Source organism: Hemiscyllium ocellatum, chromosome 13 (genome assembly GCF_020745735.1).
Source record: "Hemiscyllium ocellatum isolate sHemOce1 chromosome 13, sHemOce1.pat.X.cur, whole genome shotgun sequence".
Classification (NCBI taxonomy): Eukaryota; Metazoa; Chordata; class Chondrichthyes; order Orectolobiformes; family Hemiscylliidae; genus Hemiscyllium; species Hemiscyllium ocellatum.
Window position 1 is genome coordinate 72,155,371 of NC_083413.1, and position 14,717 is coordinate 72,170,087.

At 39.8% G+C, this 14,717-nt stretch overlaps 1 protein-coding gene across 1 annotated transcript in view; it reads right to left on the reverse strand.

Annotated features, from left to right (window-relative positions):
• Positions 1 to 14,717, reverse strand: part of LOC132821356 (rho guanine nucleotide exchange factor 4-like) — a 99,750-nt gene that overhangs the window by 32,077 nt on the left and 52,956 nt on the right. Inside the window, exon 8 of the mRNA XM_060833938.1 lies at positions 13,634 to 13,813. Coding sequence (XP_060689921.1) covers positions 13,634 to 13,813 — 180 coding nt within the window. The remainder of the gene's footprint in view (positions 1 to 13,633; positions 13,814 to 14,717) is intronic.

Sequence of the window (14,717 nt, forward strand, 5' to 3'; positions counted from 1 at the left end):
GCGTTGGTGATTATTTTCCAGAGTTCGGTAGATTCGGGATCAGTTTCTGCGGATTGGAGGGTGGCTAATGTTGTATCACTTTTGAAGAAAGGTGGGAGAGAGAAAGCAGGAAATTATAGACCAGTTAGTCTGACCTCAGTGGTGGTAAAGATGCTGGAGTCTATTATAAAGGATGAAATTACGACACATTGGATAGTAGTAACAGGATAGGTTAGAGTCAGCATGGATTTATGAAGGGGAAATCACGCTTGACTAATCTTCTGGAATTTTTTGAGGATGTAACTCTGAAGATGGACAAGGGAGATCCAGTAGATGTAGTGTACCTGGACTTTTTGATAAAGTCCCACATAGGAGGTTAGTGAGCAAAATTAGGGCGCATGGTATTGGGGGCAAAGTACTAACTTGAATTGAAAGTTGGTTGGCTGATAGAAAACAAAGAATAGTGATAAACGACTCCATTTTGGAATGGCAGGCAGTGACCAGTGGAGTACCGCAGGGATCAGTGCTGGGATCGCAGCTTTTTACAATATATGTTAATGATATAGAAGATGGTATTAGTAATAACATTAGTAAATTTGCTGATGATACTAAGCTGGGTGTCTGAGTGAAATGTGATGAGGATGTTAGGAGATTACAGGGTGACCTGGACAAGTTAGGTGAGTGGTCAGATGCATGGCAGATGCAGTTTAATGTGGATAAATGTATGGTTATCCACTTTAGTGGCAAGAACAGGGAGGCAGATTACTACCTAAATGGAATCAATTTAGGTAAAGGGGCAGTACAGAGAGATCTGGGTGTTCTTGTACACCAGTCAATGAAGGCAAGCATGCAGGTACAGCAGGAAGTGAAGAAGGCTAATAGCATGCTGGCCTTCATAACGAGAGGAATTGAGTATAGAAGCAAAGAGGTTCTTCTGCAGCTGTACAGGGCTCTGGCGAGACCACACCTGGAGTATTGTGTGCAGTTTTGGTCTCCAAATTTGAGGAGAGACATTCTGGCTATTGATGGAGTGCAGCGTAGGTTCACGAGGTCAATTCCTGGAATGGCAGGATTGCCTTACACTGAAAGACTGGAGCGACTGGGCTTGTATACCCTTGAGTTTAGAAGATTGAGAGGGGATCTGATTGAGACATATAAGCTTATTAACGATTGGACACTCTGGAGGCAGGAAACATGTTTCCGCTGATGGGCTGCACGGTGACACAGTGGTTAGCACTGCTGCCTCACAGCATCAGAGACCCGAGTTCAATTCCCACCTCAGGTGACTGACTGTGTGGAGTTTGCACATTCTCCCCGTGTCTGCGTGGGTTTCCTCCGGGTGCTCCGGTTTCCTCCCACAGACCAAAAATATGCAGGTTAGGTGAATTGGCCATGCTAAATTGCCCGTAGTGTTAGGTGAAGGGACAAATGTAGGGGAATGGCTCTGGGTGGGTTGCGCTTCGGCGGGTCAATGTGGACTTGTTGGGCCGAAGGGCTTGTTTCCACACTGTAAGTAATCTTAATGTTAATTTTAAGATTCAATCTGAGTGCCGAACCAGAGGGCACAGCTTAAAAATACGGGGTAGACCATTTAGGACAGAGATGAGGAGAAACTTCTTCACCCAGAGAGTGGTGGCTGTGTGGAATGCTCTGCCCCAGAGAGCAGTGGAGGCCCGTCTCTGGATTCATTTAAGAAAGATTTGGATAGAGCTCTCAAAGATAGTGGAATCAAGGGTAATGGAGATAAGGCAGGAACAGGATACTGATTAAGGATGATCAGCCACGATCATATTGAATGGTGGTGCAGGCTCGAAGGGCAGAATGGCCTACTCCTGCACCTATTGACTATTGTCTATTGTCTATATATTGAGATTTCAGTTATCTGTAAGAATAATAGGGTGGTTATGGTAGAGGATTTTAACTTTCCAAACATAGACTGGTACTGCCATGGTGTTGGAGAGGAATTTGTTAAGCGTGTACAAGAAAGTTTTCTGATTCAGTGTGTGGATGTATCTACTAGAGAAGGTGCAAAACTTGACCTACTCTTGGGAAATAAAACAGAGCAGATGATGAGGTGACAGTGGGGGAGCACTTTGGGGTATGTGACCATAATTCTATTAAACTTTGTGAGAAGATTTGTAGCTCGGGTGCTCGTTGTTGTGGTTCTGTTCGCCGAGCTGGGAATTTGTGTTGCAGACAACCGGAAGCGGCAGAGACAAACCACAACAAATGCCGGAGGAAACAACACAGAAGCACTTCACAGGAGGCTCCCTAGCACTGAGGATGTCACCTAGACAGGGGACAAAACGTCTGCAACACAAATTCCCAGCTTTGCGAACAGAACCACAATAATTCTATTAGTTTTAAAATCATGATGGAAAAAGATAGACCAGATCTAAAAGTTGAAGTTCTAAATTGTAGAAAGGCTAATTTTGACAGTATTAGGCAAGAACTTTCAAAAGTTGATTGGGGGCAGATATTAAGGGATGGCTGGAAAATGGGAAGCCTTCAGAAATGTGATAACGAGAGTCCAGAGACAGTATGTTCCTGTTAAGGTGAAAGGAAAGGCTGATAGGTGGAGGGAATGCAGGATGACGAGAGAGATTGAGGATTTGATTAAGAAAGAGTAGGAAGCAAATGTCAGGTATAAACAGCAGGGATCAAGTGAATCTTTAGAAAAATTTAAAGGCAGTAGGTGTATACTTAAGAGGGAAATCATGAGGGCAAAAAGCTGACATGAGATAGCTTTGGCAAGAGGAGTTAAGGAAAATCCAAAGGGTTTTTATAAATACATTAAGGACATAAGGGCAACTAGGGAGAGAATGAGGCCCCTCAAAGATCAGCAAGGCGGCCTTTGTGTGGAACAGCAGGAGATGGGGGAGACAATAAACGAGTAATTTGCATCAGTATTTACTGTGCAGAAGGACATGGAAGATATAGAAAGTGAGGAAATAGATGGTGGCATCTTGAAAATGTCCATATTATAGAGGAGGAAGTGATGGATGTCTTGAAATGCATAAAAGTGGATAAATCCCCAGGACCTGATCAGGTGTACCCTCTAACTCTGTGGGAAGCTAGAGAAGTGATTGTTGGACCTCTTGCTGAGAAATTTGTATCGTCAGTAGTCACAGCTGAGGTGCCAGAAGACTAAAGGTTAGCTAATGTGGTGCCACTGTTTTAAAAAGATGGTAATGACATCAGTGGTGGGCAAGTTTTGGAGAGAATCACGAGGGACAAGATTTACATGTATTTGGAAAGGCAAGCACTGATTAGGGATAGTCAGCATGGCTTTGTGTATGGGAAATCATGTCTCATGAACTTGACTGAGTTTTTGAAGAAGTAACAAAGAGGATTGATGAGGGCAGAGCAATGGACATGCTCTATATGGACTTCATGGGAGACTGATTAGCAAGGTTAGATCTCATGGAATACAGGGAGAGCTAGCCATTTGGTAGAAGACAGAGGGTGGTGGCGGAGGGTTGTGTTTCAGACTGGAGGCCTGTGACCAATGGAGTGCCACAAAGATCGGTGCTGGGTCCACTACGTGTCATCATGAATATAAATGATTTGGATGTGAATATAGGAGATATAGTTAATAAGCTAGAAGATGACATCCACATCGAAGGTGTGGTGGGTTACCTCAGATTATAGTGGGATTTTGATCAGATGGGTCAATGGGCTGAAGAGGGGCAAATGGAATTTAATTTAGATAAATGTGATGTGCCGTATTTTGGAAAAGCAAATTAGAGCAGGACTTATTTGCTTACTCGTGAGGTCCTGGGGAGTGTTGCTGAGCAAAGAGACCTTGGAGTGGAGGTTCATAGTTCCTTGAAAGTAGAGTCGCAAGTAGATAGGATAGTGAAGAAGGCATTTGGTATGCTTTCCTTTATTGGTCAGAGCATTGAGTACAGGAGTTGGGAGGTCCTACAGCTGTACCGAACATTGTTGAGACGTCTGTTGGAATATTGCATGCAATTCTGGTCACTTTCCTAATGGAAGGATGTTGTGAATTTGAAAGGATTCAGAAAAGATTTATAAGGATGTTGCCAGGGTTGGAGGATTTGAGCTATAGGGAGAGGCTGAATAGGCTAGGCTGTTTTCCCTGGAGCATCAGAGGCTGAGGGGTGACCTTATAGAGGTTTCCAAAATCTTACGGCATGGATAGGATAAGCAGACAAGGTATTTTCCCTGGGGTGGGGGTGTCCAGAACTAGAGGGTATAGGTTAAGGGTGAGAGGGGAAGGATATAAAAGAGACCTAAGGGGCAACTTTTTCATGCAGAGGGTGGTGCGTGTATGGAGTGAGCTGCCAGAGGAAGTGGTGGAGGCTGGTACAATTACAACATTTAAAAGGCATCTGGATGGGTGTATGAATAGGAAGGGCTTAGAGAGATATGGGCCGGGTTCTGGCAAATGGGACGAGATTAGGTTAGAATATCCAGCTGGCATGGACACGTTGGACCGAAGGATCTGTTTCTGTGCTATGCATGCCTTTGACTCTATGACTCTAAGTTTGTTTGTAAAATGTAAACAATGGGGATAATATTTACCTTTGTCATCTGGATGTTTAACACTTTGAGTGAATCAACTATCCATTGCAGCAGCTGCCCAATTTCTATTCCAACTGAATCAAAGCCAATTGGCTTGGCTCAATAATGGGCTGGCGTGGGTGTGTCCAATTTGCCATTTTGTTATAAAGTTGAGAATGATATCCCAGCCACAATTAAAAGGAAGTATAAAGTTATTTAATTGTTAAGAGCTTTAATTACATCAGAAGCAAAAAAAAGTTTGTTTTTCATTCTGCACATAGTATCATTTCTATTTAGCTTCACACTTGTACTATTAATTTATTTGTCTATTTGCATGTTCTGTTGATAAGTAACATTTTGACTTAGTGGTAGCAGTCCTGCCTTATGGAGGGAATTTGGAGTTGAAATTTCTTCTAAACTTGACAGGTCATCTTATTTTTTGAGCTGCAATTTTCTGGAGGTGTAGATTGACAATAGGGATGTGAGGTCAGTATGGTAAGTGGGATGCCTTGAACATTGGATCCAACAGTCTATCTCATGAGTAATGAAATTTAAGGAGATTCAGGATTGATAAGAAACAGTTGGCCAAAACAAAGAGAAAAAATAATGCATAGTGGGAGGAGAGATAGTTGAGATAGAAAAATTAACTTGTAAAAAATCATTCAGAAAGGCTTGGAGACAGATAATGAACTCTTGTGAGAGTAATGACATGCAATGATTAAACAAACCAACTTGTATTTTGAAGCAATTGATGCATGCCTCTTTCTCACACAAAATGTCAGCCTTCATCATGGATTAATGATAGTGGATGCTGTAAATTCCCAGATTACGTTCCCAAACATTGCAAGGATTTTCCACATATATCTCCAACCTCAATGATGGGGGAACCCAGCATATCAGAGCAAATGATGAGGCTGGAGCATTTGCAGCCATCTTCAGCTAGAAGTGCCAAGTGGATGATCCATCTTGGCTTTCTCCTGAGGTCCCAGCATTGCAGATGCCAATATTTCAGCCAATTTGATTCCCTCCACGTGAAATCAAGAAATGGTTGGAAGCACTTCAAGAGGATTGATGATATGGACTCCAAAAGTAACTGTAGTCCTAGGTAAGCTGTTCTGTCCTTAAATAAAGAGCATTATGGTTAAAATGTAAAGATTGAACAAATTGACAATTGCAGTTTGAGAGTTTTGTCATACCTGAAATAGTGTTTTAAGAAAGGAAGTACTTGGGAGATAGTACAGCAAAGATTCATTGGATTGGTCACTTTGAAGTGAGAGTTGGCCTATGATGAAAGGCTGAGTACGTTGGTTGATAAGTTCATTAATTTAGGAAAATGGTAGTTGATATCATTGAGAAATGTAAGGTACTGAAGAGACTTGACAGGATAAATAATGAGAGTTCAAGAGTCTGTGGTCTGGGGAATCTCAAACACAACAGCATGGTCTCAGGCTGAAGGGTCAATAATTTGAGACTGAGATGAGGAGTGTGAATGTGTGAAATTCTTTACCTCAGAGGGTTGTAGCTGTGCCATCATTGAATACATTAAAGTTGAGGTGGAGAAATTTTGGGCTCTCAGGTAATTGAGGGATGTGGGGGACAAGCAGGTGGGGGACAAGCAGAAAAGTGAAGTTAAAGCCCAAGATCAGTCATAAGGTGCATACATGCCAAGCCATATGTTCTATTTTTGCTCCAGTCCCTTGCATAATCTCTTGCAGAGATTAGCAATGATGCATTCTGAAATTGGCTTTATTCACTAATGAAGTGAGGAGAAGGATATATTGACTACATTTCATCAAGAAAACCAGATTGTTTCATGAACAATTTGAAGCTGTTCCATTTCTTCAAAATATTTCCTGCGGGGGGAAAATAGATGGATTGCAGATTTTCATGGAATAATACTTTTTACCTCCGTTGAGAATTTTGCACTTTTAACTTTTGTCATTTTAAGTAAGTTCTTCATTTCAATAATTAATTCTAAATAATATTCTGGGTTCAAAATCCTGAATGCAACTTAGCAAAATCCAGTCAAATATTCAGAATACTGTGTGTGTGAGATAATTGTTAATAATCGGGGGTACACGTGTATGTTAAGGACAGTTAATTAGGAAATTATAGCTTTTCAACTGCAGGAACAAAGTATGCGCACAGAATTTATTTTGGGCTGCAACAGAGGTTTCATTAAAACTCTAATTTGTAATTATTACTGTCAAGTGATAGGAGGTGATATCCAAAGACTGCTCAAAGGTTGAATTAAGTAAACAGAAGTGAAAACATGAGAGCATATTTTAGAATCTTTGTTTGTTCATAGTTAGTGTTGTTTTGTAATAAAAATAATAATACAGCAATTCAACACTAGTGTTAACTTCGTTACATCAAATCAAACTGACAGTTGAACGTCATTCCTATGCAAGGAAACAGGCAAATAAGTATAACTTGGTAAAGGAACAGTATCTCTTCTGACTTGGTTAAAAATCATACAACTGAAAATGTGTCGCTGGAAAAGCGCAGCAGGTCAGGCAGTATCCAAGGAGCAGGTGAATCGACGTTTCGGGCATGAGCCCTTCTTCAGGAATGCTGCGCTTTTCCAGCAACACATTTTCAGCTCTGATCTCCAGCATCTGCAATCCTCACTTTCTCCTAAAAATCACGCAACACCAGGTTATAGTCAAACTGGTTCAATTGGAAGCACTGACTTGAAACTTGATAAACTTTGATCAACAATATCAACAATAGTACAAATTCTGTAATCATGCATTGATATATAGTACAGGGGTGGGGGGGGGGGGGGAGTGGGGGGGAGGTGCTCTTTCAGACCACACTGCTAGTTTCAATCCTTTGCTAAAGCCAAATAGCTCCAATCCCCTACTTTTTTCGGTTGCTTTGCAAAGTTTTCCAGTCCAAACATTGTGATCAATTTCCTTTTCAACATTGTCATTGAATTTACTTCCAACAATGTTTGAGGTGGTACATTCCAGATCACAATGATATGCTATGTTAAAAGAAAATTCCTCATCTCATCTTTGGTTTCGAATTAAATTCATTCATTTTTAGTTAAATGCAAATGGGAAGTACCTCAATAGAAGTCAACGGCTGGTCTAGATCAAGATTTAGGTTTAGACTTTATTGTCACATATACTCAAGCACAAAAGTACAGGAGTATCATCAAAAGTGTACAATATCACCACACATAGTACCATCTTAGGTACAACTATCTAGGTACAAAATCTTAAGAACAGAATAGAAAGAATTAAAGAAGGAAGTTAAAAGTTAAACATCACAGTCATTCTTTGTATTAAGTAGTAAATAAAGAAGTAAAGATAGTAGTTCAAAAGTTACAGTCTTTCTTAAGTGCTTAATCATGCTGGGCCATTGGCTCTGAAACAAAAAGATCTATTGGCTCTGAAACAAATGGTTAGATAACAAAGACTTCATTGTCTACTTTTGATAATAGTTGAGAGCAGTTCAATCACTGAGATATCAACTCAATGAGAAGGAACGCACAAGAATGCTTCCAAAGATGGAAAGTTTTTTTCTCATGACTGTCACTTCTGAAGCAGTCTACACACAGGGAAACTGGCAACAGTGGATGTGCTCTCCTGAGTGACCATCAATAGCCAGAGAAATCAAGTCATACACTTGGTCCACAGTAGCACAACAGCCAGTAAATTACAATCAGTGTAGCCAGATTCAATAAGAATGAAAGAGAGACCACGAATGTCTGCAATTCAGGTGATATTGCAACAAGAGTTATTTGCATAGCTGCTTCAGTGGGATGTGGCCATGAAAACATATTTTGAGCACAGGAATAGTTTTAAAATTGTTAAACACCTGCTTGTGTATGAAAAACATCCCAGCTTCAACTGGAGAAGAAGTTTCGGGGAAGTTCCATCAAGGACACCTAGGAGTCACCAAAAGTGATCTATTCAGTTTACAGTGTGGTGTCCTGGGGTCCTCAGCAATATTAAGGAACTTATTACCATTTGTGAGACATGCACCATCCACATGCCAGAGCAAAAAGAATTATTAATATCAACCAAATGCCTAACAGGCCTTGGGATTTCTTTTTATTTGACAGGAGATCTTATTTGACTGTCATTGATTAATTACTCCTGATCGATCGTGGTTAAGAAATTGAATACAACAACTATGCAAGCAGTCATCTAAGTCTCACATATGATATTTCTGGTACGTAGAAAGTAATGTTTGTTTCACACAATGCATTGAGTGGTTCAGCAATTTTGCAGCCAGTCTGGATTTGAGCATGTCACATCCTCACCATTTTGCCCACAATTGAACATAGGGTCAGAATGGTTAAGTCATTCTTGAAGAAGAATTCCAATTTCTATATCGTACTAATGAATTGCAATATATTCCAGCACCATTTGACTTACTGATGGATAGAAAGAAGAAGATCCAACTTCCTATCCTTTCCAAGAAAACTGGATTCACAAAAGAAAAGAAAACAACAAGTTGGGTTTGGGGTCATTTCTGAGCCTAGATAAGAACATCTCTGAACAGGTTAATTAAAATATCTCTAGGTGCTGAGTTTGAAGGGTTCCAATGGTGCAGTAGTGGTATGTCTACCTCTGAGCTAGGAAGTATGCATTAAAGTACAAAGTTAAAAATCACACAACACCAGGTTTAATTGGTTAAACAGGTCCAACAGGTTTAAGTGGAAGCACACTAGCTTTCGGAGTGCCATTCCTTCATCAGGTGATAGTGGAGGACACAATTGTAAGGCACAGAATTTATAGCAAAAGTTTCCAGTGTGGTATAACTGAAATGATACATTGAAAAATACCTTGATTGTCTGTTGAGTCTTTCATCTGTTCGAATACCATGATAGTTTCACTTCTTTCATGTGTAAATCACAAAACCTTTTTTTAAAATTTGCATTCTCAGGTTAACTGTAACAATTGATGTTAGCTAGACAATATGGCCTAGTGTGCTTCCAGTTAAACCTGTTGGACTATAACATGGTGTTGTGTGATTTTTAACTTTGTACACCCTAGTCCAACATCGGCATCTCCAAATCATTAAAGTACCACTTGCTCCAGAGGTGTGTAATAACAGTGCGATTTGAAAATATCTAAATGCATTACCATTAATTGGCTTGTGTGTAATTTATTTGGAAAATGCAGAATATACTGGTGGTGGTTAATGGGTGAAAATTGCCACAGCAGATTTGGTGCTGGGAAAAGCCATTCAGTTGTGTGTGATAAGACTTCTAGATATAAAAGAAAAAAGCAAAGTTTTGAGTTGGAGGGCTGTTGTGGTGCAATGGTAGTGTTCTTACTTCTATGCCAGGAAGCCTGGGTTCAAGTTCCATCTTCTCCAGAGCTGCGTAAAAGCAATGCTTAACAGATTGATTCAGAAAAGTCTTGGAGTTGAGGTTTAGTTTGGGCTTTTGTGGCACAGTGGCGGTGGTGTCCCTACCCCTGACACAGGAGACCTGGGTTCAAGTTCTACCCACACTAAATGTGTGCCATAACATCCCTGAACAGGTTGTTCAGAAAAATTAAATCTCAGAGTTAAGTTTGGAGCTCTTCAAGATATTAAAGTGCTATTTCAGTGCAGTGATAGTGTCACTGGGTTCAAGTCCTACCTGCGCCAGTGATGTTTAACAACATTCTAACCAGGTTGATTGGAAAACTTAGAAGTTGTGTTTAAAAGTTGGGCACCACAGGGGGTGGAGTGCCTTATTTCCCCCTCCAATTCCACTTTGACTTAATCCCCTCCCTTGCTCCCAACACTTTGATTTGATTGCGTGGTTCTCACTGCGTTCTGAAGAATAAAATAATTCGTTGGAAACAGGGAAATCTAAAGAGGAGGAAAAAATGCTCAGCTGCATGAGATACCATTTCTAGATATGGAGAAAAAACATAGTAAAGGAGTTGAGTTTGAAGTGTTCTTGTGGCTCAGTGATATTGTCCCCACCTCTGAATCAGGAAGAATGGGTTCACTTCCCACCCACTCCTGAGGTATGGAATGACATCTCTGAACAGGTTGATTAGAAAATATGTAGGAGTTGAGTTTGGGGGCTCTTGTGGTGCAGTGCTAGTATCTCTACCTCTCACCAGAAGACCCTGTGAGAAAGTCCCTGAGAATGCTTAAGCAGGTTGATTAGGAAAAAATACCTACAACTGACCTTATGGTGTAGTGTTACTGTCTCTCTCTTTCTCTGAGCTCAGTGACCCAGGTTCAAGTACCAGAGTTGTGTAATAATATCGCTGAACAGGTGGTGAAGGAAAGTCTGTAGGAGTTGTGTTCCTTCCCAGTGAGGTGTTGGTTTCTAGACAGGGCCAGGGCCCAGAAGGGGAACATGAAAACTTATTTATGTCCGATAATATAGTATAAGATCTATAATATAGATTTGCAGTAAAACCTTTGCAAGTGCCTAAAAGTTTTTTGCTGCTTAACTCAAAATGTATTGGTATGTATAACACTAGGGAAGGCTCAGGAGGTGAGATTCAGGGATTTAAACAGAAAAGTTCGATTATCTGTGGAGATGCAAACAAATTAAGGTCATATATTGCTGGTACTGTTGAATAAGACACAAGAAAGTTCATAAGATCCTCACCCTAGTACAGTTGAGCATTATTTTAGATTATTGATTGGGATGAAATGAATGGCAAAATTGACAACAGAGGAGAACTTCAGACTTTAAGGAAGACAACTACCTCCTCACCAATGAATGACCATTCTTCCAAGCTCACAGAGAACAGTGAAATCCCCAGATTGTCTTAGTTTACTAAGTCAAACACGCCCTTGGAGATGGATTATTAGTAAACGCCGTTATATAAGCTAGTATAAAACAGTATTATTTGGAAAATATAGAGATGTTACATGGATCTGAAAGGATTAGTACTTGATTCAGTGTAATAAGCACCTTGACATATTGCAAACTTAGGGGAGAGAAAGAAAGGAGAGAAAGACTGTCTCCCCCAACAGTCTTCATAGTAATGTAAAGTCTATTTTTATAATGTATAAATTGTTATAGAGATGCAATAAACAGCATATTGTTTACAACGCACTGCTCTTTAAAATACAAGAAGGCTACCGTCTACATGAAATCATTTAACCTCCGAAAGAACCCACACACTTGACAGATACAGATCTACAACTGGACTGAGAGGAGGAAAAATGCATCCACTCAATGTATTGTCAATCGTTGAGATTCTCTACCCCAAAGATATTTATTTGTTAACCATATTCAAAAACAGTTGATGACAGATTTTGAATGCAAAACAAAAAGGCAGGGGCTCTGGTTGGGAAAGGGTAATTTAAGTAGAAGTTTAGTTATGATCTTATTGAATTGCAGAACAGGCCATTAAAGTAATATGACTGCTCCTGCTCTTAATTCTTACGTACTTCTGATGCTAAAAGTGAGATATATTAATCCATAGATCAATGTATCAGATAAAAACATATTTTAATTTTTCAAAGCAACTAAGAAATATTTCTCAAAGCTAACCCATTCAAAATCTATGTATGACAATTTCACGGTTGGTGATATGCAAGTAGTGGCTCACTGTATTACTTGTAGAGCCAGGAGGATCAGTTAATGACATCTGGCTTCTCAGAACCAAAGAAAACATAATTGTGTGTAGTGTATTCTGATCCAGCAACAAAATAACTCAAAGCAGGAGAAGTAGGTGTAGTATTAACTTGGTCCATTTACTGGTCCATTAATTAACAGAATTTGTTTGATAAATGTCCTGTGAAGCATCTGGGATATTTTAGTACTTTCAAATTGCTATATAAATGCTTGATGCTGTTATGAGTTTTTTAGAATTTAGAATACAGATTTTAGAATCCCTACAGTGTAGAAACAGGCTGTTCGGCCCTACAAGTCCACACTGACCCTCCAACATGTATCCCACCCAAATCCATTCACCATTGCTCTACATTTACCCCTAACCTACACATCCCTGAACACTATGGGCAATTTAACATGGCCTAGTCACGTAACCTGCACAACTTTGGATGGTAGGAGGGAACTGGAGCACCTGGAGGAAACACACGCAAACATGGGGAGAATGTGCAAACTGCACACAGACAGTTGCCTGAGACTGAAATTGAACCTAGGTCCCTGGCATTGTGAGGCCACAGTGATAAACTTGGAGCAACCATGCCATCCTTTTGATTCGGGTCTTCCAACTGCTGTTAGGACCCCAGCTGTCATAATACAAGTCTTTTGTTCCTTGTATCAGGTCGGTGCCCTGTAAATCTAGAACTCACCTTTTTCCAAATTGGATTGTGGGTTGATATGATGGAGTTTAATGTAATTGCGTTTAGGGATTGGCGGAAAATTGTACAGTGCTGTCACTGTAGGACCTCAAGTTGATTGCCTAGTCCACAAGATTGCATGAAATTGAAGAAGTTCTGAGATGGTCTGTTAAATAAGTGAACCTGTTATAGACTGATAGAGTCACAGAGATGTGCAGCACAAAAACAGACCCGTCAGTCCCATTTGTCCACGCCAACTAGATATCCTAAATTAATCTAGTTCCATTTGCCAGCACTTGGCCCATATCCCTCTAAACCCTTCTTATTCATATAGATGCCTTTTAAATGTTGTAATTGTACCAGACTCCACTCCTTCCTTGGGCAGCTCATTCCTTACACGCCCCATCCTTTGTGTGAAAAAGTTGCCCCTTAGGTCCCTTTTAATTCTTTCCCTCTCACCCTAAACCTACGCCCGCTAGTTCTGGACTCCCCCACCATAGGGAACAGACCTTGTCTATTTATCCTATCCATGCCCCTCATGACTTTATAAACCTCTATAAGGTCACCCCTCAGCCTTCGTCGCTCTGGAGAAAACAGACCAAGCCTATTCAGCCTCTCCATATAGCTCAAACCCCCCAACTGTTATTAGATTGCACCTTTTTATTGGTCCCTAGTTAATGTTTTAACAGTCAATTGTGGTTAAATCTCCATGTATGTGAAAGATAGAATCGCACCACTGTCTTTCGTTCCCCAAGATTCATGGGTTTTGCACAACATAAGTACTGTTATAACCAGTCATCATCAGTAGCAGTGAGGAATCCTCTAAACAGTTTTGAAAAAAAAACTCAAATTAAAAGAGCTAGCCTATTGATCAAAGGAAATTTAAATAACTACTCACATAATCGAGAAAACAGAAGCCAAACTCAGTCAAGTATGGTTGTTGTAAATTGTACGTCCTCTCCAGACATTTCAGGAACTTCTTCTGGAATTTGTAAATGCTTTCAATGTTTGCAAAGATGGTGTACAGTCGATCCTGTGAGAACATTTCAGGCTTTTTTTGACACTGCTTGTAGTAACCCTGAGGGTTAAACAAGCAATAATTTATTTCAATATTCCTTTTGCAACTTAGCTATCTCAAAGCAAAACTGACTGAAGCAGGAGAACATGATAAAATATTTTGTGGAGTGATTCTGTCATACCCAATTTACTGACCTCAAATAATGTAACAAAATTATTTTGAACATCTGGCAGTTTACTTTTTATATCCCCGCTGCTGACACATTACCAGGAAAGAAATTATATTAATAGTTTAGCGTTCAGGACAGTATTTACTAAATTCTTAATTTTTTTCAAAATCCAATTGGAATATTTTCCATGAATATTTTTGGGGAGAGCATGAATGTTCTTGCTTATGAATTTCATAGAGAAATGGAAAGGATTTATTTTCTTCCCATGCTCCATACACACACACACTCTTACAGATGTTTTTTGTGCTATAGATTCAAATTTTCCCAAAATATCAGCAACTCATAACTGAAAAGAATAGCTGTGATACATCATCCTCACACTTCCTTGACTCTGCTAGATGTCTTTGAGTGCTCGAACTGTGAACTACAAAGGCAAGTATTATGCTGTGGATTATGGTTACTGAGAATAAATTACTGAAATAGTTTATTTATGCCTGAATAGCAACTAGAAGAGAATTTAAATTTCATCCTGATTCAAACAAAGAGCCTGGAGTTGTCCTAACCTATTACAGTACATAGTACCCAAGTTAATATTACTTCAGGTATTTTATAGACATAAAGCTGAGTCCTCAGAACAAATGAAAGTATTTTGCAACTTATGAATAATCTTAAATTGATTAATTTGCAAACACCAAACAGCTAATGAGTAGCAGGAAGGTTCTACAACCCATAAGTACCATGCTATCATATTCATCCTTCCTCAAGAAGTCTATTCATGGCAATAGTTATATATCT